Source organism: Chenopodium album, chromosome 27 (assembly GCF_948465745.1).
Source record: "Chenopodium album chromosome 27, dcCheAlbu1.1, whole genome shotgun sequence".
Lineage (NCBI taxonomy): Eukaryota > Viridiplantae > Streptophyta > Magnoliopsida > Caryophyllales > Amaranthaceae > Chenopodium > Chenopodium album.
Window position 1 is genome coordinate 23,342,009 of NC_137860.1, and position 27,704 is coordinate 23,369,712.

A 27,704-nucleotide genomic window follows, 5' to 3' on the forward strand; every position below is an offset into this window, starting at 1 on the left:
TGCGCATGTGTTACAACACTTTCGTAATTAGTAAGTTTTATTCAAGCAAGTTTCTCTTTTTTAAAATGAGTCTAAAAGTAGAAACTTTCTTATTTGGTAAATTTCTTGTTTAAGGCTTATCTATTATTATTATTATTATTATTATTATTATTATTATTATTATTATTATTATTATTATTATTATTATTATTATTATTATCTCTACTATATATTAAAAGGCGTTCCTAATTAAGGATATACACCACGTGTCACTCATCTGTTCCACCAAGAAGTTGTCATGTCATCAAAGAGAATTGGTACATGTCAATTTAAATATGTTTACGTCAAGAATTGAATTTGGGTCCATTAGAAAATAAATAAGAAGTCATACCATCTTTGCTATCTAATCATTTGCTTATTATTCTTCCTAAACAAGGTTTTTTTTTTTTTGTACAAATTATTTTCTTAAACTAATTCTTTAATAAAAGTATTTAAGATCATTATAATACATGAAAACTATAATACAAAGTAAAGAATATTTAATGTATAGATTGACTCGGGGCATTGCTCGGGCTAAACACTAGTTATCATTGTTATTAAGTGATTTTAAAAAAATAAATTTAATAACTTTTGACATGTGATTTAAAAAGAAAGCTTTTGTTTTAAGACAAATATAAATTAAAAAAATTAAAACTTATCTAGAAGATAATAAACAAATATTTTGAGATATAGAAACAAAAATGATATTGACGAGTGAAGCATAAATATTGATTTATATTATTAGATCACTATAATTTGTACTTATACCATATTATGATCAATGACTTAAATTCGTTTAAAATACAATAAACAAGTACATATTACGTATAAATAAAATGAAGACATAACCTATGAATCAACCAATTTTTGATCAAGATCATATGTTATAGATATTAGCCTGAAATTGATTCATCTTATAAGGCTCAAGACTTATCCACGCATTAACTCCTCCCCCTTCTCCATGTTGGCCACCATTTCTTTCGGAAAGTAACAACACAAATTCATCATTTCCACTAACAATTGGGCTTACATGTGTTGGCATCCCAAATCCAAAATCAAGGTCACCAAATGGAAGCTTCCACCAAGCTGATACATAAAAGTTCCCATTAATTGTTGCTGGTATACCTTTATAAATTTCTAACCAGTCGATCACTGATCTAACATATTCTTCATTAACCCTTTCTTTGCCTTCCTTTATTAATTTAACACCAAATGAAATGGGGTTTTTAACTATGTCAGCAACCCTTGAAGTGGCAAAGGCAGTGATGATGGCATTTCCAACAAAACCATCTGGTAGAGGTGGTGAGATTTTAGACCTTATGTCTACTGCAAAAAATACTGTTGAGAACTCATTAGGGTCTTTGAATATTACTTTTGTTCTTTCCTTCCAAATATGTGCCACAATAGCTTCAAAACTTGAGCAATTCACCATGGTCTTTGCTTTAAGGTGACTAATCATTTCATTATTAAATTTGAAAAGCTTTTGACTATACTTCTTTGCAAAGATCAACGGAGATGGTGATGATTCATAAGACGTAGTAAAGGCTGTTGCCATTGAAGAAATCTTCGGTAGTTTTATATATTCTTCATGAGGAAAGTTGATTATAAGAGGATCTCTAGCTTTTATATGTGTTCTATCATGGTGGATAAGTGGGACTTTCAAATTTCCATCTTTACATATTGAAGCAAGATTTAGAAACATATGACTAGCAGCTTTTCCATCAAGTATTGCGTGGTTTGTTAAAAATCCAACTGAAAATCCTCCACATTGAAATCTTGTAACCTAAAACAAAGGAGGAAAAAGTGATTATACAATGCCAAGATACACATCTATGTCAAATCATTATAAACTTACTAAAAATGAAAATGAATTTTTTTTGTATTGTACCTATAGATTGCATGACATTATTTAGATTATGTTACCCAATGTATATTAATGTATATTTACTTTTTAATCTTACTATATGTACAAACATTTTCTTTTACTTTCATATATATAAAATTCAAATTAATGCATTGGTATTGCATTTTTTTTTGTAATTATTAATGTCAATATATTTTTATAAGATTTAATACAAAGGAAAGTAAGTGTCTTAATTACATAATAATTAACAAAAGGTGATGTAAAAGATTACCTGAATGGTCAAGAGTGATAACTCACATAAGTTCTTATACAATCCTTGACGATGAAGAAAATGGCCGAAAGAAGGATTGGGAAGAGAAAGATTTCCAAGATCTGTTAAAGTAAGCCTCGATTTTGCACTAACAAAAGAAATTCCAGCATTATTACAAATAAGCTCTAATCTTTTGGTCTCACAATTAAAACTAAGCCTACCTGCCATATAATAATATGGGACAAGTAGTTCACAAGTTGCCTTCTTAATTCTCTCAGGAATGTCATTTGTTGACATTTTTTTGTCTTTTGGAACTTGAAAGAAGAACAAAGTTTCTACAGGAAAGCTTACAGCTTGATCAATATTTGACAAGAACATGGTTTCTTGAGGGAATGGATGTTTTGGAGAAATTAGTGTTATTACCTTATCTTTTATTATATCTTGATCAGTTACTACTATAGTGGACTCCATAGTGAATTTTTATAAGATGTACAATAAAGAATGATCTAGTTATATACATGTAATAAGTAAGATCATCACATACATATAGCTAAAAGAAAGTCTAACTTATAGGCATGGGGGTTGGTGGAAAAATGCATGAAATTAGCATTATCAGTTAAAATATTACAACATTCATGATTCATGGATCCTACATCATTGGCATGAATTCCTCATTTCTTTCCATTTTGGAAGGGGTGATAGACAATTTAAGAGCACTTGTCTCATGACAGCATAGAAAAATATAATGTAACAATATAAATTATTTAGCTCACCGTCATGTGTTGGAAAGGTGAATGATTCTTACAAGAAGACAAACTTAATTTATTATAGTATGATGGGGAAGCTATGCATAAATGAACGAATCAATAAATGATAATAGACTATATAAGCATTATCCTCATCTTGAATACAAGTATTTTACTTAACATTAGGCGCATTAGAAGGATCTTTTCACCTAATCATTTAATCCATGTCAAGTAAAATAAAATGGGGATATACACTCATACTCTAATGTATAATTTCTTGCAAGCATTAAACATATTCTTACGTTTAAGTGTTAACTTGATATTTAAAAGGCAAAATTACAATATTAACACCAACTTTATGATGTTTTGCAATTATTGCCAACTTATATCACTTGCTGAATTGACACCAACTTGCTACAAAAATTACAAAATTAACATAAATGACACCGAACAACTAGTTTTCATAACTTTCAACCCTCGTACAAGTATATAAATCCTTTTCCAAAAATTATTTGCTTTTAAAAGTTCTTATTGGAAAAATAAGATTATGTAGTTTACAAATGTAGAGTATTATTGAATGTTTAGTGTCTTTAATGTCAATTTTATTCTTTTTTGGGCAAGTTGGTGTCAATTTAACTAGTGAAACAAGTTTATGTCAATATTTGCAACATATTATTAAGTTGGTGTCGATGATTGTAATTTTGCCTTTAAAATAAAAAGTTGTTGTCTTAGGTGATGTCCACGATGTCCACATTTGTTTAACATATATTTGTTTTAACTTGTAGTGTTGCATAATTTAACAAAATAAGAAAAGAAAGTACTGAAAAGAACTATTGGTTCCTAACTGGTTTAAATTTCAGGTACCCGGAAATTTAATTTTAATTATTTTATTTGGTTCAAATTTATTAATTACTCCCTCCGTCCCAAAAAGAACGACCCATTTGGCCAGAACTTTGTCCTAAAAAGAATGACCCATTTGCATTAAAACACCCACCAATTTGCTACAATATTTGTGCAAAATTAGCTTCCCCATATAAAAATTTGATTTTTCATATTATTTTATTACTTTCTCTCTCTATTTTTTTTACAAACCCCATGTAAATTTATCTTTCCAATATACTTTTACTTCTTTTTACTTAACTTCCTAAATACCCGCGTAATCAACCCAAATGGGTCGTTCTTTTTGGGACGGAGGGAGTATATCGTAAATTATTTATATTCCTAAAAATAAAAATTTAAGAAATAATTTTCGGATTTCTAAGTAAAATAAAATCTGATTTTTATAATTCGATTGGTACAAAATACTAAGCACATAAATTAATTGGAAGCTTGGAATTTTCGGCCCTAATGAGCAACTATATAGATTTTGTTTGGATTTTCATAAAATAATTATTTTACCTTGAATTAGTTAAATTCCTAGGCTTTTTAATTTTCATAAAATAAAATCTTAATTACATTTGATCATATATATATTTTAAAATCACTTCTACTATACTTACTTTCCAAGCAAGCCTCTATTTCCCTTTACTCATTTTCATGATCATCTTGCAATCCCATATTTTTCATAACTTAATTTATACTTGCTCACCAAGTTCGCTATGCTCTTTCTATTATTTTACTACTATCTCTCTAGTAATTTCTTATCCTTATAATTTTCATATTTAATTATGCATTTATTTACCGTAATTTTTACACTCTTAGGTTCTGTTCACTTCACCTTATCAAAAAAAAAAAAAAAAAAACTATTTAGTAAATATTAATTTCAGTTCAGTAAAAATAATTTCATTTCATTAAAAATAAGTTCAGTTCAGTAAAACAAAAATTAGTTCTGTAAAAATAATTTCTGTTTAGCAAAAATAAGTTCAGTTCAGCAAAAATAAGTTCAGTTTAGTTTAATAAAGATAATTTCAGTTTAGCAAAAATAAGGTGAAGTGAGGGGCCTTACACATATAATTACCCTCCTTGTAAACACCCAAAACCCACACAAAATTATAGATATGACTTTCATGCCCCCATTATTGCTATGCATGACTTAAGGAGTTATAGCTTTGGGATTTCTCAAACAACAATTCCATCTTTTCATATTGTCTTCCTAACTTTATTCACCTTTTTCATACATAAATCCACCTAATTATATTCTCTCCTACTTTATTTTACACTTACTTACGGTTTTCCAAAATTTTCTTAAATTGCATAACTATATTAAATGACATTTCCTACAAAAAAAAAAAAAACTATACTAAATGATATAATGAGTAAAAAAAGGAGGTACTCTCAAATGCACAAATAATAAAATCAACACCAATTTTTATATGTGGCTGACCACATGATGTGATCGGGGTTATGTGTTTAGAGGTTACTTGGTCGCCCAGGGGTTACTTGATCATAAGTTACTCGATTGCTTAAGAGTTATTCGATCAGCCAAAGATTACCCAGTCGGTGGTTTGGTGTCTCTAGCCACACCAAAAATGCACCATAAAAAAATCAAATTAAAAGCTTCCACTAGGCAAAGGAAAAAAAAACTCCCAAATCGATTAATTACAATAAATAAAACAAAGAATAATAAAAATCATAGATCTGCAGCAGCAGCTTCTTCTTCTGTGAGTACAAGTTCGTCAAACATCACCAAACTCCCCAAAAAAATAAAAAATCCAACTGACATTCAAATGACAATGTATAGAAATCCAATTTCTGAATCCCATGATTTTCATTTTCTCTCTCCTCTGAACTGAAATGCAGCCAGGAATTGGAGCTTCTTCATCATCATCTTCGTTATCATCTTCATCGCCATTTTCGTTGAGTCCTTTACCTTTCATTTACAGTATTAATGGCGAATTAAGCAATACCTCCGTTGAAGGTTTCGACAGTTCTAGGGTTTTTTTCTTGGCTTCTTTGTGGTTGTTTCGAGGCGTTGGTGGTGGTGGTGGCAGTAGTGGTGGTTCAATGGATTTTTCCAAGGTTGGAGAGAAGATTCTGAGCTCGGTTCGCTCTGCTCGGTCTCTTGGTTTTCTACCGCCGGCATCCGATCGTCCCGAGGTTTGTTGTTTTCTTTCTGATTTTGATTTTTCTGGGTTTTCTGTGATAATGTGGTTAGGTTACTGTGATTAGAATTAATGGATGCCAATTTTTGATATGATTTTTGATAATGTTCTGAATTTGAGTTGATGAGATGGTGTAGAATTTTGAATTTTTTTCTGGGTTTTGTTTGGTTGTTAATTTTGTGATGTTTGATGCAAAATAATTGTTTTGGGCAATATAGCCAATATTCGCTTAATTTGGGCCTCAATTGAGGTTTTGCGATTCAAAGATGAGAGTTGAATAAGGGGATAAAGTGGCGAATTTGATGTGATCAAATTCATCTGATACAGTCTACTAGCTGATCAGAGCTGAGCAATCCATTTAGCTTAATTCGGCCTTGCTATACCTCGATTGAGTGTTAGTGATTTAGAGATGAACAAGGGGACAAGGTGGCAAATTTAATGTGATCAAACTCTTCTTATAAGCATTATTAGCTGATCAGAGTTGATTAATCGGATTAGTTGATTAATCTTTTTTTGAGATTGAGATGCATGTTCAAGTCTAATAATGAGTTAATTAGCTTGCTTGAGCATTTGTCAGAGGCAGATGGGGTTTTAGTGATTGGTTTTAGGCAATTGTTGCCTGAATTCCGTTGTACCACTAAGCAACACTAATATTAGAAATAGATCAAGCTTCAAAGTCCAATGCAATTACAACTACTCTTGTTTTTCTTCCCTGTTTGATGAGCTTGGATTTCGGACAATATTATTTTTATAGCACTTATTTGTACCCTAGATTACAATCAGAGATATGTTATGCTAATTTTCTTAAGAATATGGAACAATATAATGGTAAGGCTCCCTAGTATTCATAGGCCTTATGCTTTCTCTTGAACCTTAGCTGCACCTCGTAAGCCTTAAGGACCATTGCCATACTTAAACTTTTTCTGTAGCTAACTAGCTATACATTTTTAAAATTTAGAATTACACTTTCCTATGAACCTGCATGGTGTTACACATGCCATATGGTTATTTGTATTTGGAACTATTCATCTTGCTTAGCCTTCTCTCTTTTGGAGTTGACCTATATCAACCCAAGGCCTGTTAATTATATTTTCCTACATTCAGATAGTTTAGTCAACTTACTCCAAACATGTTGATAGGTTATGGGTTTTTGCATCATCTAGAGAAGAATGGAATAATTATCCTTTCAGATTGAGTAAAAGATAATGCTATAGAGATAAAAATATTGATGATAAACTTTAATTAAATTAGGTTTCTGTGTAAGAGAAGGTGGCATCAAAACACTAAACCTCAATGTTCCATTGACTCTTTTCTACTGTAGTTACATCTTCTGTTGAGGCATTGGACATGTCCAAGGTTTCTACAATGTCCTTTTACTCCTTTAGATACGTTTCTAAAGTTCTGGGAGTTGGAAGAAGTCAAATTATACCCTTGAGCAGGAAAAATGGCTTCTTGTAAAAGATAATGCCCTTTCCCCCCTCTAAAAAGAGAAAAGAGAGAAAAGTGACAAACATTTATAAACTGAGCTTTTCCTATTTTTCATTTCTACCTTCAGAAGCATGAGCAAGAACATAGACAAACTTGTATTCTAGTAGTGCAAGATCATATACTTATGCTACATAATTGTATGCATTATGTTATTGGCTCTAAAGAAGGCAATAGTCATCTACAAATTATATGGGTGGAAAGAGTGGAGGGGTTAGGGGAGGGCTATCATGATCATAAGACTACCTATCCCTTTGTACTTATGTGCCTTTTGATGATCCTAATGGTGTGGCTTATGACATGGTCAAAGAGGATTGTTTGATTAGTAGCAGGAGACAATATTTTTTTTTTTTTTTTTTTTTTTTTTTTTTTTTTTTTTTTTTTTTTTTTGGGAGTTGGGGGGGGGGGGGGTGGGTATTTTCTTTTAAGTTGGAATCCATTTGTAGACTAAAGTAAGAAGGCTTAAGTTATAGAGTTTTGGTGTTTCCAAAAAAAAAAGTTATAGAGATTTGGTGTGGCTTATGACATGGTCAGTGGCTGCAATTATTTTAACTAATTCTTCCATTGGTGTTGGACTTTATGCAGGTTCCTGCCAGGGCAGAAGCAGCAGCAGCTGTTGCTCGAGCTCTTGCAACTCTACCCCCTGATCAGAGGTTAAGTCTCCCATCAAGTTCGGCTGAACTGAGTTCCATGTACGGAAGCAGATCTCATGATCCAGTTGTTGAGGAATTAGAAGAAGAATTTTATGAAGAGGTTTGTTGCTGCCTCTCCATTTTTTTTAGTTTCCATTAATATATTGTTACCTCACGTTTCTTGTTGTGTATGTAATAGAATGCCTGAGTCATTTTAGAATTTTACTGTGCAGTTTTCATTAGTCTTTTGGCAACTTACACTTTGATATTGAGTTTAATTGGCAAAGTGTTTCACTCAAAGATAAACTTACTCAAAGAATTTTGCAAAGTGTAACTTGAGTTTAGCTGGCAAAGTGTAAGTTGCTAAAAGACTTTTGAGTGATCTTATGTGGGATCACTTTCTATGTTCTAAATTTTTACTTATATGTTCTAAATTTTAAATTTAGTGCTCTTAATTTTCCTCACATGTACTAAATCTTAAATGAGTTTAATTAGATGTTCTAAATTAGTACTCACATGTTTAAAATCTTACATTAGTCGTTTTAAATTTTGATTTATATGCTAAATTTTAATTCGTGTTGTTTCTGCAAAAGAATTCCGGGATATGACTTATGGGGGAGCCTGCTCGTCTAGTTAAAACAAAGAAAGTCAAGCAAAACAAAGAAAGTCAACTTGGGGGGTGTTCCCGAGAAAGCCCCTCCGACGGTCAAGTCAGTCAACTGTGTTTAGAGAGAGAAAGTATGTAGAGAGAGAGAGAGAGAGTGGAGAAAAATTAATTAACTCGCTAATCTTTGTAGATTAGTATTTATAGGAGAGAACTAACTAACTTGATTAAGGTTAGGATTAGGGTTTCTGGCCGTTTCGGGCCGCATTAGGCGCTGTTGGGCCATATTAGGGTTTCTCGGGATGCGTGCTATGCATGATCCTTGAATATTCCTATTTAGGGTTTAAATAAGGGCATTTTAGTAATTTTCGTATTTAATGAATGTGGGCCCGCAAGAGTTCCAAACACGTGTGACCGTGTGTTCTAAGATTTTTAATCATATGTTTTAAATTTTAAATCATATATTCTAAATTATTACTCATTTACTCATACATTCCAAATTTCTACTCACATGTTCTAAATTTTAAATTAGGTGTTCTTAATTTTTACTCACAAGTTCTAGATCTCAAATCAAATGTAATAAATTTAATCAGGGTTTTTAAATTTTACTCACACATTTTAAATCTTAATCAAATGTTCTAAATTTTTACTCATTTGTATTAAATATATTTTTACTCGTATGTTCTACGTTTTAACTCGCATGTTCTAAATGTTAGACTAATTCTATGTAACTATGGATTCTCACATATGGTCAGCGGATCTGTCGAGGTTCTATAGAAGAAAAATTGCAAAATCCGTTCTGAAATTCTATTGTTGTTATAGATATAGATTTAGATTTAGATTTAGGGTTAAATGAGAAGTTCTTTAAAGTGAGAAGGATTTTATGTGCATTATTTTTATACTGAATGTGCATAAATTTTGAACTAAATGTGCAAAAAAATTTAACTCAAAATCGATATGCATAAATTTTAAATAAGAAAAGCATAATTTACTTCTAAATGTGCAGAATATTTACTCCACATATTCATTCACCTAAGAGAGCCTACTTCCCTCTCTCCCTCATCCTTTGTATACAGTAAGATGATACATGTGTTTTATTGAAAGAAACCTCATATTAATTGTGCATAAATTTTAAACACTAATTATTTATAAATTTACATCAAATTGTGCATAATCTTTACTTAATTTACTCATCCACCTTTGAGACCCTTCCATTCTCTCCCTCACCCTCTGTTGTTGCAAGTATTAAGCTAAATGTGTATCCTTTTGAACTAGATACATGAGATATAGCAACGAGAGTACTCATTGTGAATTTATCCAGTTACATTTTATCTAGGAAAACAATACAACTACTTAATAAAAACATATTGGAATACTACTTGCTTTTTACTCTGTACTCTCCTTGCTGTGGCACCATTGACGACGTTAGTTGCTTAGTTCGAGAATTTTTTCCATATTAGAATAAGAACCATGAGTAAGAAATCTAGCAATTATAAAATTTAGGATTCTTGATTGATTCAAGTAATTATATACGAGTTAAATCTTTGTAAAGAAATTAGAAATGAGAGATTTGAGGAGTGAGAAATACAAAAGTTAATTATGGAGTTGTGTTCATGGAAAAAGGAAGCAACAAACATAGCTTTCCATGGATGAAGGTAGCAGCAAGTAATATCGGGTTTTTCAGTTTCTTTATGGTCAGATTTGAAAAAAAAATTAGGCTTGTTTCCAGCTTTTGTATGGTCCGTTGGATTAAATGATTTGAACGGTTAGAAATCCTTCTCATTTTAAGATCCTTCTCATTGGATCACAACCCTAGGTCCTTAAAATGAGAAGGATGAGAAGGATTTTATGTGCATAATTTTTGTACTGAATGTGCCTATTTTTTGAACTAAATATGAAGAATGCAAAAGTTAATAGGTAGCAATTAAAGAAAAATAAACAGAGGGAACATCAAATAAAGGTATATACCAAGAAGTCAATTTAATACTCGCATGATCAATTCTACGTCAATTCTCATCCCCTTGTTGTGGGGAATTTCATGTATCTTCACTCTATCTTACTCTGTATTCTACGTCTGTACTGGCTGTCTTCTGTTAGTTCTTCAAAGAAACTTTTTGTATCCGATGATGGCTTCCAATTACATTATGAAACTTATTTGCCTGAATATAATGTAATTTAGTCAATTTTATGTGATACAATTTTGGTCGTTTGTCGGCAGGATTTTGATCCAGTTATGTTTGTTCTGGAGCATATTCCTTCAGAAGAAGATGAATTGGAACATTACGAAACCAAGGTAAAACTTTGGTTGCTTATTATTCTTATTTGTAGCAATGCACATTGTTAAATACTAGGTTTTGTCTGGCATAGTTGCATCTGGCACACTGGGGTAACGAGTTTATTAGAAAGTGGTCTTTTGCTTCTGATTTTTACTTCTGCCATCATCAATTATATAATATATTTGGCATGCATGCGTTTGTTAAAATGAGATCTGAAATACAGAGTAACAATGACCCAGATAACATGTTTAGTTAAGACCAGCCAATTTGATTTTCCATTGGTAGTATACAAATGTAGAAGCTAATACTGTAAAATGGAAAATGATTAAATAATATGAAGTATACTGGAAAAGGCAACTTAGGTTACACAAAATGAACACATCCAAGAGGAAGGTGTTGATTTTACCTAAATCAATAGTGTCTCATTTCCAATGAAGCACCTCATTTTCAGCCCTTTTAAAATTTTTGAACTTTAGCTTGCTTAGTTTCCAACGCTTCCTATAGAGAAGTGTAAAACATGTGTAGATCTTGAATTCACAGAAGATGATCTTTCATCTGAGCTACCTGTAGTAAAGTTGATGAATTCAGTTTTGCTAAGCTTTTCTTCTCTACTTGATTAATGTCTGTTCCTTTCAGGCTACTGTTAGGCTAGCCCAACTGGAGAAAATATCTGCACATTTATCCCGCCATGTCATGGAGCATCATGAAGAAATGGGTATGCTGTTTGTTATTTTTATTATTATTTTTGTTAGCATTTTAAAAGAAGGTTAGCATAGCAAATGCGCATGTTAAGATAGATGTATGGGAACACCTTAAGGAATAGAATTCGGAATAAAGGTTTTTGGAAGAAGGTTAGAGTTGCAGATGTTGAGGATGAGTTAAGAGAGAACCAACACGCTAGTTTGGGCACGTGAGATATGGTAGAACTTAAGCAATAGATGAACTGTTAAGGAAAGTGGAGAGTTGGGATTATGGGATTTTAGATGAAGTCAGGGATGTTAAACATGATTTGGATGGAGGGTGTTAAGAATTATGTGAGAATCTGGTTTGTAGGAGCACATAGCTGCTGATAGAAGTGATTGAAGGCAGAGTATCTCTGTTGGTGATGACCACTAGTGATAAAATCATGATTTATGCAGCCAACTCCATCTTATTGATATTAAGGCTTTAGCATTGTTGTTTAGTTAGTAAATGAGTCATAACTTGTCAATTGTGTTAGGTGAAAGTTATGTATAACATCAGAGGCTGTTAGCTTAATAAATTTCTGCTATTTTGATTAATGATTTGGGTTGAAATTTATAGACTGATAATAGTCTTGAAATGTCTTTGTTTCCAGTAAGGGGTATGCAATTGGTCAGAGAATTGGAGAAGGACTTGAAGATCGCCACCGTGATCTGCATGGTATCCATTCGAATGCAGTGTTGAAAGCTCTTATAATGTCTACTAGCATGTTAATTGCTGGGAGGGTCTGTCCTCAATTCAACTTTAGCATGTGATTAAATGTGTTCTATATTGACTTTCTTGCAATGCAGAATGGGAGGAGGCACCTGACTTCTTCTATGCATGAGGTTTCAAGGGATCTCATTGTTACAGAAAGTTCAAGAAAGAAGCAAGTTCTCTTGGTATTGACCTTTTCCATGCTGTATATATATATTATTAAGTCGTCTCCATAGAGTCCTTATAATAGACCCTGCCGTTTGTGCTTTTGCATAAAACTAGGAGAACCATCAGAGAATAGAATGAATTATAAAATGAGAACTTAGTGTATTTGTTTATCGATTTTATTTATTTATTTATTAGTATGGAGTCTTGTGATTATGGAATTGACACCCTCTAGGTGTCTCTCTAATACTATTTTATCACTTGCTTTCTTTCTCTGGAATAGTCACAAATTATGTTTTACGATGTCTCTGAAAAAGTAGCCAAATCTCCTTAAATAGGTATACTTGTGAGCTGTGTTTGGTTTCCTAAATACCCTTATCGCAGATAAGTTACGAAGAGACGAGAGAGAGTGGGAATATTCCTATATTATAAAGGTTTATTTATTTATTTTTAAATTAGGGCTAGGGGGCAAGGTCACAATTAATTTTTACTGTGTCTTTAGATTAATGTTAAGAACTTTTATCTATACTATGCTTGGGTTTATCGCTGAAATTTTATCAATACTTTTTTTTTTTTTGAAAAAAGGAAGAGGCAAAGCCTTAGTTTTTTTAGCTTACAGTGTCTTTCGCATCTGAACTATTTTGCAGGATGTGCTTCCAGTATTAACAGAAATACTCCATGCTCTGGACATGCAGAAAGAGCTTGAAACACTTGTTGAGGAAGGGAATTTCTGTAAGGTTGGCTTTTGTATAAATTCACTGCCATTTTGTATCTAGATGGCTATTAATTCAGTCATCATCTACCTCATGATTATTGCTTCTGCATTAAGTGCAAGATTGTGTCCACTTATTTCTCACCAAATACTACCTGATCGCAGGCATTTCAAGTACTTTCTGAATATTTGCAGCTTCTAGATACTCTTACAGAGCTTTCAGCTATACAAGAAATGAGTCGCAGTGTTGAGGTAAATATTAATTTAGTGGTAGAATTTTTTACCTATGTGTTTAGTTGGATTTGGTGGTGGGAACAAATGTTTTTACATATAAATGAAGTAGAAACTGCGTAAAATACCATTATGCCGTTAAGTTTCTTCCTTAGCTTTTCTTGTGTTTCTCTGACACACCTCATCACCAATATCGGATACATGTGACTTGTTTGGTAAGGTGTAAAGTCAGTAGTAAGCTTGAGCTTCCTCTGCTTTTTATTTTTTCACTTGTGACATTTATACAATGTACATTATCCTCATACTCTATTATAGTATTAAAATTACATGTCGTAATTTATACTTGAAGATAATATAGTCATATGAGATCTAGTCACACGTCTCGGTGTGTTCTTTATGAAAGTTTAATTCTTATAATTTTTACAAATGCATAGTTAAAGATATAGGGTTGAATTTATGCATTGCCAAACATGAAATATAGAAATTGTGCAAGTATAAAAAGAGAAAGTATTGATTTGTCTAGGGACTTCACTAGATTTGCCATCTTTTACCCCCACTAGTTGCTTAGGTACTGATTGATAAAGTGATATGATTCTTTGTATCGAAAATTAAATTTTGTTACACTTCTTTGACTAAACTGAACTAGTCATATGTGGATAATTGAATAATTCAATGTGATTATTGTATTGTTGTATCTATATATATCCAGATTAAATGACACTTAGTTTCAATATAAATGCACCATATTCCTTTTTTTTTTAAAAAAAAATTATTGGAAATGTCATAATTATTGCACTGTTTCCTTATTTGGTAGGTATATTAGGACAAAAGACTGTATTGTCCTCAAATTATCCTTTTATGTCCCCACTCCCATCTCTCTCCCCATCCTCGGAAGGGTAGTGTTGTCTTATTAACATTTCCTTTCCTCTTTCTTAAATGGAGGAAGTATATGAGAGAATAAATGTGGTAGTTGTAAAAGGTGTTGAAACAGTTCTCTTGATGCTGTGAATAAACTTTGTTAATTCACTTTTGAAAACAACTTGGAGGGTAAATTGATTCTTTAAGTTAAGCATTTTCATTTTTTTGTTATTGATTTTATAAGAATTATGGTTTCTTCTTTTTTAATGATTACTTTGGTAAAGTTTAACTTTATGTATTTTAAAAGGTAAAAAAAAGTGACTGAATAATGCTTATATGTCATAGCATGGTGTTCTTGTTTTTGTAAATTGTAATTAATACTTCCTCCATTTTATAACACAAATGAAAAACTTCTTGTTTCCCGCTTGCCATTGCATGTTTTTAATCATTAATATCCTTAAAAATTATTAAAATTTGATTTTTGGAAAGTATAAGTTTTAAACAAATCTAACATGGCCTCACATGATTATGATTTTCCTTACAGAAAAATCACCAAAATAGAGATTGTGTACAGTGTGAATAGTGTAAATATTGAAGTGTTATATCTATAAAAACGGAGGATAAAGTTCTGAAAATAGTCTAATTGGGACTTAATGCATGAAAATGATGAACCAAACAGCATCAGTTTCTTTGTAAAACTATTTATCGATTTATTTTGTCAAATTAATATTTTCTTGTAATATAATCATGGATTTGTGATGTCGCGGCCTTACTTCAACATTGTCGATGTCCATGTTGTTTCCTTATATTTTGTCGATGAAGGTTTCGTGTTACACTAATAAACTCTTTAGATTTTGCTTTACGGTTTACATGTAGCTTTGATAAAGACTGATATGGTTTTCTTTGTTGTTTTTTTTTTTTTCCACGTATCAACAGGTTTGGTTAGGGAGCACTCTTCAGAAGCTGGATTCTTTATTGTTACAAGTTTGCCAGGATTTCAAAGAGGAGAAATATGTAACTGTACGTATATGTTTATATTCTTTTTATGGATCATTGAAGTAATATGTCAGTGAAGTAATATGTCATGTCATTTTTGTTTCCTGTGTCTAGTTATTAGCTGTTATCTGTATATGGCATGTAGCAGCTTGTGGTTTTTTTCATTAAGCAAGTAAACTACCTCACTAATTCAAGACTAACTCTAGGGGACCTGCTGATCAGTAATAAAAATCCATGGTACTGAAGGCCTATGAAGGAAGGCATCTCATCTCGGCCTTACGGCCCTAGTAAAGTAAAGCCAATGAGGGCTTTCACACGATAAATAATGTGCTATCATATGATTATAGATGTAAAAAGAATGGTTTTGTTTTATAGGCAAATTAAACCATTTTCGTTCCATGATTCCTTGCCTCTTGTTGCTTGATTTCACCTTATCGTTTACTACACCCTCTGTATTTTATTACTTGCTTCACTTTCCTTTTGCGGCCGTGTTTTATTACTTGCTCCATTTCCTTCTTTGGAAAATTTTAACATAATTTACAAATTTTCTCCCTACTAATGGTTTCTTGTGGCTTTGATAAAGAATGGTATGGTTTTACGCTTCATAGGTTTACCCAAAATTATTTTTTTGTAAACTATTACACTCCAAAACCATTGAGTCCTAATTGATGGGGCGCTTGGCTGCTTGAGACCTCTAAACTGAAGTAGCTGTATATTATAGCAAAGTACTTATAAGTGATTTAAATATTTAAATTTTGGCTGAAGATCTCAAATTACACTAAGGTTAACAGTTTTTCTTTTGGTGGATGGGGAAACATTGTGATCAATCAATCAATCAATCAATCAATCAAAGCTTCCATTAGTGGGATGGGGAAACATTGTGATAATGAAAAAAATAATCTGGTGGGATTCCTTTGGCCAGGTCATGAGGCTGACAAACTAATTTGCAAATTTTGTTTTCTTTTGAGGACTTTGCTTCCCTTCCTTTTGTTTCAATCAATTTTCTTTTTAATTTCTTCTACATTGTCTATTTTGTCACTGGTACTATACTCTTGATAATAATATATACTCTCTGACCTAACTGTATCTAGCTTTATCATATATTGTAGGTGGTTGACGCTTATGCATTGATTGGGGATGTTTCTGGTCTTGCTGAAAAGATACAGAGCTTTTTCATGCAGGAAGTACTTTCAGAGACTCATTCTGTACTAAAGACTACAGTTCAAGAGGTAATGACTCTTAGGGTTGAATATTGAAGGACTCTTAGGGTTGAATATTGAATGTGTTTCTCAACATTTCTGATGTGGTCGCTCTCATGTCTCAATGATTTAAAATTAATAACTTGAATAATTACTTCTGTGTTGGTTGGATTCTATCCTCTGGTTCTTTGTAAGACCCCTCGTTTAAAAAGTTTTGTAGCTATTGCTAATATAAACATATATACAATTAAGTTTTTCTTGTAATGAGTGTTCTAAATCATTACTTGTTTATTTATCAAGATAAGTACCATAAGATAGTGGGCCTCTAGTATAAGCTAGGCCTATCACAAAATGCCAAATAAGTCGAGTAGACAAGGACATATAAGGAGAGCTGGAGGGATAAGAGGGTGAGGTATCATCCTCATGCACCCAGTGGATTGTTTCCCTTAATCTTATATGTAGAAACATGAAAGTGCATTTAGTTGTAGGTTTCTGGTTTTCAATTTTTTCTATTCAGGTTTTTATTTTTCATGATTGAAGTGTATGCTTATTTAGATGACTAATTTTGGCAGGATCTGGATACAGAAAGTCTTCAATATAGGTAAGCAGTGTTTATCAAGTCACTTTCTGATTTTGTGTTTTCTGCTTAAAGTTCTGATGCGCTACCTACTTGCTTATTCAGTTCGAGACTTACCTACAGCGACCTATGTCTCCAGATACCAGAATCTAAGTTCCGACAGTGTCTGCTAAGAACACTAGCTGTACTTTTTAGGCTGATGTGTTCTTATCATGCTATTATGAGTTTCCAGACAGAGAACGAGGTAAAACTTCTGCAAATAGTGATGTCTATTTTTGTTGTGAGGAGTAATCTCATGAGCTTAATTTCTGTATCTTAGTTGCTTGTTAGAGTTATCACGAACTACTCTTTAGCTGCATGCATATACTATCTTGCCTCCCTACTTTCTAATCATTGCCTACCCTTTAAGAACTTGCATACATATGCATTTTGAATCAATATAACTTTTGTGATTGAACATACTTTTTAGCTTATGTACATAATTACTTGTACAATGATTGCTTACCTTAATCTTGTGACTAAAATGTATCCTTAAAGTTTTCCCCCCTTTAAAGATATGAGGGTTGTATTGATTGGGGAAAATGAAGACATCCATATCTTTCTCTCCTTTCTCTCTCTCTTTATAAAAAAAATACATAAAAAAATAGAGATTGTAGACAGATTTTCTACAATAGCAGTCTTTAATTTTTCATTTATATAGGAATACATTTCTATTTGTTCTGTTGGGAAAGAATAAGTAGTAGTATTCTGTCCAATTTTCATTCGATGTCACATGTCAATATGTGTTGCATTATTTATAAGCCCTTAAATCCACTATGAAATGTCAAATGTGTGAAGCATCTTTCTTATATATATATATATATATATATATATATAAATGTCAAATGTGTGAAGCATCTTTCTTATATATATATATATATATATATATAGGGTTGAGATCCAATGAGAAGTTTCTTAAAATGAGAAGAATGAGAAGGAAGAAATGTGCAAAAGTTTTTCATTAAATGTGCATATATTTTTCACTAAATGTGCAAAATTGATTTTCGAACTAATAAAAATTTTGAATTTTCTGGAAAAATAGAAAATATGCACATTATGTTCAAAATTTATGCACATTGAATTTCTGTCATTTTTTTTTTTGCACATTTAGTTCGAAAAATATGCATATTCGGTATAAAAATTATGCACATAAAATCCTTCCCATCCTTCTCATTTGACCCTAAATCTATATATATATAAATATACACACTAAATAATTGATTAGGGTGAAAACAAAGGCAAAAAATATGATACTTGCACTAGATACTCAACTGCTTTGCGCAATCAATATTTTCTAAGATATATTACGCCTGATAGTATGAACAACAGGGGTTTATTTATTATCAATTCATTTATGAAATGGGAACTTTAGTTTACTGTAGTTGGCTAGTTGCTATATGCTATGAACATAAAACAATACATCTGCTTTTCTTTCTTCTCTGGTCATTGGATTAGTAAAATGGGTTTTCAATTTATTGTACTTCTTCCATTTTAAAAATTGCACCATTTGCTTTAGGCACAAGATATAAGGAATGGAGTAAAAGGTGGGGATACCAAAAATGCCTATGTGACTACAAACAAAGCAGAGAGAGAGGAAAAAAAAAAAAAAGAGGAAATAGCTGACACAAAATAATTTTGTTCAATGTCTGCTCTTTGACATACACGATTATAATTTGCTGAGAATTTTGTTTCAGTTTCCTATTTCCAGGGTGCAAGATAACTCAAATGAGCAATTTGATAGCTCTCAGAAACCAGTAGAGGTTCAATCAATGAACTTAGGTTCAGGTACTTATGAGGATATAGTAGATAATGGATCTTCAGTTGCCGCTGCTGAGATGTTGGAACGTTCTTCTACTGGTGAATATGCAAGCAGAAGTTCTACTGATGCTTCTGGTACTAATGGCTCCCTTCCTGAAAATTCCAACAACCTGTCTACTTTGCCACTGGATGATGATGCTTTATCCAGTAGTGGATCTCCTTGGTATGAACTGCGAAGGGATGCTACAGCTCTTGTTTCTCAGTCTCTTCAGAGGGGATGTAAAAATTTTTGGCAGCTTATGACAAGTCGTGTATCAGTACTTCTCTCATCAGCTGCATTTTGTTCAACAAGCATTCACCAATTTCTCAAAAATTATGAGGATTTAAATGTATATGTTTTAGCTGGGGAATCATTCTGTGGTGCTGAAGCTTCTGAGTTCAGGAAAAAACTGAAGGCTGCATGTGAAAATTACTTTAGTAACTTTCATAAGCAGAATATCTATGTAAGTTTGCTCTCACATGAATATTTTCTCCTTAAGTCTAAATCACTAATAGTAGAGAAAGTAGACTAGCAGAGTATGCTAGCACTTTAAAAAACAAAGTGTTTCTCTAGGAAAACAGAGGACAGAGGGTGTATAATTCAAATGATTCTTATGCTTACTCCCTCCGTCCCAAAATTAAACTCCACATTACTATGTTTGGATGTCCCAAATGATGAAATACACATCCTCTTTCCCTCTAAGTTGTAGACAATGCTTTAAAGAGTTTAGACCACTTTTAGGACTTGGAACTTTACCCTAAGTTAATTTTTTGGTCTTGAACTTCCAGAGTTGATGTATAATGAGAGAGACAAGGAAATGCAGTATATTTAAATAGGACCAGGAATGGATAGAATATCTTTTGTAATTTTTTTTTTTTTTTGAGAAGACCTTTTGTAATTAATAATTAGTCAAGCATACCTTTTACATTGTCAAATGATGAAATGTGGAAACTTTGAAAATCGGGTTGCATCAAAGAGCAGTTATGTGTTATATTAAAGCTGTTAAAATGGGAATACTTCAGTGCTTTTGTGAAACTTTTGCAAGGGTATGTCTATGGTTCCTTGCTTCGTTTATGTTTTCTCATATCAACTGTATAGACACCTTGTCCTTGGATTGTACTTTTCTTTCACATATACATCGAAAAGTATATGTGAAAGAAAAGTACAATCTGTGGATGTACTTTTCTCTAACATATATTTTAATCCAAGAAATTAGGCTGTTCCCTGCATGTAAATCACATTGTTCAAATGTTTACGTAATTGCTTTCAGGGTAGAACTTTTTCTTTTAATGTCATCTTAATCATATATACTCTAACACTCTGTGTGATTGTGCTCTCTATGCTGCTTTGATTCATTTTGCCATATTTTCAGGCATTAAAGATGGTTTTGGAAAAGGAAAGTTGGCAGAAATTGCCTCGTGATGCTATTCAAGTAGTCAGTTTTGCTGGTCTTGTTGGTGATGGAGCACCTTTAATTTCTTCCTTAGATTTTGGCTCAATGAATGCTGGGCTACATCATTCTAACAAATTAGTGTCTTCTGGTGAATTTGGGTCTAGAAAGAGTGGATTTTCTCACTGGATTAAAACTGGAAACCCTTTCTTAATGAAAGTTTCATCTCCTACAAACTGTCATGCACCATCTCCATTTGTTGACGGAACATCAGGTTCTGTAGAACCTGATAATTCAGCTACCGGATCTGATTCTACTGAGAAGGCTACTCATGTTGAAATTAACTTAAATCATTCCAATGGTGGGGCTTCTATTCTAGATGATGAAAACGAAGATCTTCTTGCTGACTTTATTGATGAAGATAGTCAACTCCCCAGCCGAATATCTAAACCCCACCTTCCACGCAATCACTCTTCACAATGGAGAGATGATGAGGCTGCAGCACAAACAGGATCTTCACTTTGTCTCTTAAGGTAAATTTAAGTTTGTCTTGAGATTTTGAAACATGCAGAGTTGCAGACATAAAAGATGCACTTTGCTAAGCTTGACTTTTACAGGTTCATGGACAAATATGCTAGGCTAATGCAGAAGTTAGGAATTGTTAACGTTGAATTATTCAAGGCAAGTAAATCCATATCTTTAGATTTGCTTCATTGGTATACTATATAATTCTAGGCTTCGAAAATCTTCAGCTTTCCTTTTGTGTTTTGTTTTTCTTTATTAATTTTTCTTTATGTTTTTAAGTTTTAATTAATAATTTTTGTTTCACATGGTTACCTTTTGTAGGGATTATGTCAATTTTTTGAGATCTATTATTACTTTGTCTTTGACACATTTGGCCATCAAGATAGCTATGCAAACGGTAAAGGTGACGCTGAGACCCTTAATCGTAAGTTTCTGCTTTCTATATTGTTTCCTAAATTATAAAATGTCTAATGTCCATCTTTGAAGATTACCATTCCTCATCTTCACCAGTGCCTTTGTTTTATGACTTTTATCATGTGTCAAGTAACTCAGGTCATTCTTATTTGTATGGTTTGCAGATCGTCTGAAGACAGCTGTTAACAGAATAACTCAAGAATGTGAACAATGGTTAAAGCCTAATCTGCTTAGTTCTTCAATGTCGATGCCTGTGTCTCTGAATTCATCATCCAAAAACATGGATCTTACACCTACAGTTCCTCCGGGCACAAATTTCGGCCAATCTCTGGGACTCAAGGTGTTTGCTTAGTAGGGCCACTAATCTTTTATCATTGTTTATGTAAATTCCTGTGGCTGAAATAGAGAAGATGCATAACAAGTTTCTAATTCCTCACATACCTCCTCCACATCCTTAGGGGTAGGGGGCTATGAAGGTTGATAGCTGAAATAATAAGATGTTTTTAATACACTGAATTTGTATAGAACATAGATGAAATATAGCTTCTAGAATTTTTCCATTTTAAGTAAATCATCTCTAGCCTTAAGGTTAGATGTCCCTGGTCTCAATTGTACTGCGAACACTTTATCTTGTTATTTTCCCCCCTTTTTTTCCCCTTTTTTCGACACTATATAGCTTAATAAATGGCCTTCCTGCCAAAAAATGAATTTATTTCTGTCAAAAGACAATCTGCAGTTTGCATTTCTCTGTTAAAAGAGTAGTCCTTTTGATGTGCAGGAAACTTGTGCAGCTGTTGATACAGTATCTCTTGTTGCGTGCATATTGCGTAGATCAAAGGCTCATCTTCAGTCCATGCTTTTGCAAAATAATCCAACTGTAGTTGAAGATTTTTTTGTGTTTCTGGTATGGACTTTTTTGTCCCACAAGCTGCTTGAACTGAGATTGATCTTAATATTGTTGCTACATGATGGCTTTTTTTTTTTTTTATTTTTATTTTATAATGATCTGGATATCTTTTTATCGGCAATTTGAAAGCATGAACCTTACTGCGAAATCCTCACTTTTACATTTGCTGCCTAAAAATGATTATTAAATCTTCTCTAATATTTTCAATATATTGTCGGCATCTAATTTTCTTAGTCACTTCTGTATAATCAATTATGATATGATATTTTTAATCCAGGTTGATTCTGTTCCAGACCTCACAGAGCACATCTATAGATCAACTGCAAGATCGCTTCTTCACATCAATGGGTAAGACATTCAGTAAGATTAAAATTTTTAACTAGTAGATCTTTAAGTGTATTATATAGATAAGTTATTGTGTTTCAGTTGTGTTTTACTCAGTTGGCCTCGATAAATGTATTGCAAGTACTTGTTATCAGTAGTGTCTTTGATTACTTTATATTTTCGGGTGTGTTGGGGGATGAATTGCTAGGGATAATTACTTTGCTAATATTTTATAAGTGACATGGAAATAAAAGCATTGCATAAGTGACTGTTTATCCTTTAAATGTCTCCTTAAAAAGCACTGGGGAGCAAGTATTAGTTCTATAATTACCAGTGGAGGTATGTGTTGTCTAAAAGTCTAAAACTACTGCATGCTTGGACTCCACTTCGAGGCTTCAGTAGGATTTGGGTGCAAACAGCCTTATCCCTGCAGAGATTTGGTTTTTAAAATCTTTAAAGATACACAACTTTAGAATATGTATTGCTAATTACATTGGACTCTTCTAAATGAACTATTGCTGTTAGATCCAAGACTCATGAATTTTGTGAAAGATAAGTATCTGGACCTTAGTTTCAAAAAGCTAGCCTTAGGCATGCCTAGGCGCAACCGCGCAAGGCATGATTAGGCAGTAGAGTTGGCGTTTCAGGTCTGTGAGGTGCAAAGACCTACAAAAGGCACATGCCTATGTGCTTTTTTCTGGGCTGCTTCTTGTGCTCCTTAGGGCCTTATGTCGCCTTATATAGTACGGCATCAATAGCTAATATGTAAGATATTTTTTTAAAATAGAGGAGAGAGAAACCCCATATCCCCCAATTCCATTTGAAGAAAACCCATATTCTATTTTCAGACTTTTTTTTTATAGGAATTAATGTGTGTATTTTATATATTAATACAGTGCCCCTTGCCTACAAAAGCTGTGCGCCTTTGCCTTGCTCCTAGGCTTTGATGAATTATGCGCACAGCGCACTGGTGCCCCTTGCGCCCTTTCAAACTAAGATCTGGAATCATGAATGTAGTGTAATTTGATGGGATATTACTTCCACTAGGTCATACCTGTGCCATGCTTTGTTTTTGAGAATTAAATATTTCCTCCATTTTTATTTACTTGCATCACACTGCTTTGGCATTTACTTTAAGGGAGATATTAGACTAGGAAAACGGACAAATTAATTGACAATTTTACAACCGATAATTTGAAAGTGATAAGTTGCTACAGTATAAATTTTGTAGCTTAATTCGTCTGTTCACTTAGTCGAATCACTTCCTCTCATAGCGTGTCAAAAAGGTGTGTTGCAAGTACTAAAAAACGGAGGAAGTATTTCTATTGTAAATCATGATTAGACACATAGTTATTGTTAATAAGACCCATGCTCAATATTCCATTCCCTTTTTTTTTTTTTTTTTCGTTGGATAGCAAATCCAATGCAAGCTTAGGAGGGATTGTAGGTATATAGATTTCATCATTGTCCTTGATATTGTATGCATGTGCTGTAATGTTTTATTTATATATTTTCAATTTTATCATATTTAAAACAAATATAAATTGTCTAATGACTAAGTGAACCTATGTCTTGTGGAAGCTATAAGATTGAAGAAGAATATTGCTGGAGCCAAATGAAGATACTTCTTTTGCTTGTTTGTATTGATTGTGATTGAAAATGCAGAGATTTGGGTGAATGGGTGTGGGTAATTAAGTGTTTTTGATTGATCAAACCAATTGTGAAGTTAAGGATTTTCTAGCTATTGAGAGGTGCGATACTCTCGCAATTAAACACTCTAAAAGCAAATCAAAACTCTCATAAAATATTACATATCTTACCTCTGCCTGTACTGTTCTACCTATCTTCCATCCTAACTTAATAGCTACATTACTCTTCAAGCCACTACTGACTATAGTATATACTACTACTACCTTAAATGCCCTTCTCTCTTATATTGATGCTTAGCATTTTCTGTCAAAACATTAACTTTATGTCATTTTCATTTGTATTATTTCTGAACCAACATGCTGGAAGCCATGATGAGTTAAATACATGAAAACTAGATAAGTATATGGTGGCATTTGAAAGCAATTGGATCAGTAACTTAGCAATTTTTAAGTTATATTGCAAGAAAGCATCATAATGTGATAATATGTGGACTTCTCCTTGCTATATACTCCAGTATATACCTTTAGCTTTTTTTTTGTGATTTGATTTAATTTTGTAAATAAGTTATGCAAGCACATTATATTGTAAGTTTATTAATTACTAATGATTTTCAAGGTAGTTTTCATGAAATGGCTCAAAAGTTGACTGTAAAACATAATTTTTAGGGTAAAAAAGGTCTTTATGCGTACACATGTCATCTACCGTACACAACTGACTTGATCCCCTCCCCCCGGCATCCCCACCCCCATTTTTTTTTTTTTAGAATAAAAACATATAATCAGAGCATATAAATTTTTTTTCATTAGGCATTGTGGGGGGAACAGGGGGACAACATGATTCTGTCCCAATTCTCCTAAAACATGTGAACCAAGGAATTTTCCATTCAGGAGCCTCAGAGCCATCATTAATTGCCTGAATTTTCTTTGTTATGGCTGTAGTATGTCAATGTATTTTTGCTACTTTAGTGTTGTGTGCACATATATTCTTTCATCATTAGCTTTATTCACGGCAAATGTTTCTAGGTATGTTGAGCGTATCGCCAATGCTAAATGGGAAGTTAAAGAGCTTGGAATGGAGCACAATGGGTAAGTTTATTTATTTATTTAGTTTGATTAGAGTATGTCTCAGTTGATACTTGATTCAGCTTTAATGATATATATCTTTTGGTTCTTTTTATTTTGTTTTTTGTTATATTTTATCACACCCTAAGGCAAACCCCATCTCTAGGCTTTAGCTCCTTCAAAATAAAATGTGTGAGTTTTGGAGGATGCAATTTGGAAGTTAAGCTTCACTTTTTAACCGATTCAAACCTCAGTTGACTTAAATGTCCATAACATAAAGTCTTTCTCTGAAGCTCCATCTTTGCCCCGTTTTCCAAAATCATGGGATGCAGAATTCAACGTACTGATAGTAATATTTATCACGAGGCTGTATTACAGTGTACTAAAACCCTTTAACCTATGGAAATACATATAGTTGATGAACCTGATGCTCAAGCGTTTCAAAATCACTGCAAGCAGTCTGATGGTTTTTCTTACATGAACAGTTATGTTGATTTGCTTTTGGGAGAGTTCAAACACTATAGGACAAGGCTTGCTCATGCAGGAATTCACAAGGAGGTAATTACTTGCAAATAGTTTTATAGTCCATTGAATTTTATTTTGTATAGATAAGGCTGATGAGCATTCTCGTGGGATTAAGGCATTCTGTCATTGCTGGGTTGAATTTAGCATTTACCATTTTGTAATTTGTATTAGTCATACTACTGTCATGTTTTGAATTGTGCTCATTCAGGGATCCTGATCTTTCACGAACATAATCTGTAGCTTTATAGTACAACTTCACTTTATTATGTCAAAATGTGGTTTGGGGATTGAGAGAATGAGAGGAATTAAGTGATCTATGAGCTCACCTAGGAGGAAGAAATAAAAACTAGGAGGAAAATGAAGATGTAATTTCCTTAGGTGTGATTCTACTAGCATAGGAAGCTACTTTCAGCTTGGAATATTTATAACTTATTAAGTAAAAGAAATTATTAAGATGTTGTTTAAGTGCCATAGTGGCTGTAATTTGTTACTGTGAGTGGTTCCTTCAGGGCTATAAATACAATTGTCTAGTATGGCTACATTTGAACCATTTTTTTTTTCCCTACTAGCAGGTTCAAGAACTTCTTTTGGAGTATGGTGTTGAAATTGTAGCAGAAACACTTGTTGAGGGACTGTCACGTGTGAAAAGGTGTACTGATGAAGGCCGAGCTCTAATGTCATTGGATCTACAGGTTTTCTTCACAATTGCTGTGCAATTCAGACGCTGTTTGTTTACAATTTTTATCCTCCCTGCGTTTATTAATCCTATTCGACTTCTGTTTTATCAGGTTTTAATTAATGGACTTCAGCACTTTGTGTCTAAAGATGTAAAACCAAAAATGCACATAGTTGAGACATTCATTAAGGTAAGTATATGTTTGCATGTTGTTACAAATTTATAGGTGAAAATGAGTTTGGGTAGCCTTTATTTGTTATTGGTTTTATTTATTTATTTAATCATTATTTTTTATAGGCCTACTACCTTCCAGAAACTGAGTATGTTTACTGGGCTCGTGCACACCCGGTATGTAAAACTATGGCTCTTTTTCCCTAATTCTGCTTATTTCCGTGTGTCTGTTGCTCATCGTGAATAATGGCTAAATATAAGTGAATGTATGGTTATATTCATTTATCTTACATCAAGTTGTATTCTTCTGATTATTGTCTCCAGGAGTATACTAAAAGTCAAGTTGTAGGGTTAGTTAATCTTGTAGCAACTATGAAAAGCTGGAAGAGAAAAACGAGACTGGAAGTTATTGAGAAGATAGAGTCATCTGCTTGATTGAGTTAGACACAATGTTGAGGTTTTCTGTATTTAATTGTCTTGTTTTTTTGGAATGTAAATTGGATAGTATTTTATCTTTCAACTTTTCTGTAGATAGAAGGTTGTACATCATGTAATTTTCATTTTGTAATATATGGTGGTGGTTTGGAATCACCCCTCATGAGAGCACAAACAGGAACTATGTAATTTTGGATCACATTGAATATAACTAAGCATATAATAGAAAAAATTTCCACATTTTTCACGGATATTCAGTGATGTTTGTGTACATCGGTGTATCATCCATTTTGATAGTTACTTGATATTGTAACATCATGTGATGGCGCATTAGATAGTTTTAGATTCAGATTTAAAAAGGAAGCAAGACCTTGTAAATAGATTTAAATTCCAGTCAAATAAACTAGAAATTCATAGCAAAAGTTTCTGATGCCAATTTGAATGATGATGCAGTAATGTGAAATTACCCAAAAACGAAAGCAATCACCTTACACAGTTTCTACTAATTATGAATTTGAGATTGTCAGTGTGCTAGCCAGGCACAGGCACAGGCACTTGGTGGCTCATCCTTAACACTAGCCACGACATTTGAGTCATTACACGAGCCGGCCCTGCTCACACATATTTTCCTGAAGTGGGAACATATTTAAGTATCAGACACATCAAGGTTGATTGTTTCAGACACGGGGACACAATCT

The 27,704-nt window shown here is 32.8% G+C and overlaps 2 protein-coding genes across 3 annotated transcripts; one reads left to right on the forward strand and one right to left on the reverse strand.

The window, feature by feature from the left end:
- Positions 1–895: 895 nt before the first annotated feature.
- LOC145619800 (acyltransferase GLAUCE-like) lies at positions 896–2,603 on the reverse strand. Its single transcript, XM_081674493.1, has 2 exons — positions 2,154–2,603; positions 896–1,801 (listed from the first exon to the last, which is right to left on the reverse strand). The coding sequence occupies exons 1-2, from the start codon at positions 2,601–2,603 to the stop codon at positions 896–898; spliced, it is 1,356 nt and encodes a 451-aa protein (XP_081530619.1).
- Positions 2,604–5,455: 2,852 nt separating this feature from the next.
- LOC145619182 (uncharacterized) lies at positions 5,456–27,259 on the forward strand. 2 transcript variants are annotated; one of them, XM_081673813.1, is made up of 25 exons: positions 5,456–5,914; positions 7,990–8,157; positions 10,859–10,933; positions 11,553–11,631; positions 12,253–12,317; positions 12,449–12,538; positions 13,166–13,255; positions 13,396–13,482; positions 15,256–15,339; positions 16,425–16,544; positions 17,087–17,115; positions 17,197–17,335; positions 18,825–19,391; positions 20,301–20,851; positions 20,936–20,999; positions 21,165–21,267; positions 21,422–21,597; positions 22,036–22,161; positions 22,442–22,512; positions 25,161–25,223; positions 25,685–25,757; positions 26,297–26,416; positions 26,513–26,590; positions 26,698–26,748; positions 26,896–27,259. In XM_081673813.1, the coding sequence occupies exons 1-25, from the start codon at positions 5,612–5,614 to the stop codon at positions 27,004–27,006; spliced, it is 3,483 nt and encodes a 1,160-aa protein (XP_081529939.1). In that variant the 5' UTR covers positions 5,456–5,611; the 3' UTR covers positions 27,007–27,259. The 2 variants fall into 2 exon arrangements, with proteins under 2 accessions (XP_081529939.1, XP_081529940.1); XM_081673814.1 differs by lacking the exons at positions 22,442–22,512; positions 25,161–25,223; positions 25,685–25,757; ... (2 more) ...; positions 26,698–26,748; positions 26,896–27,259 and having other exon boundaries at positions 21,422–21,608; positions 22,036–22,163.
- Positions 27,260–27,704: the final 445 nt, after the last annotated feature.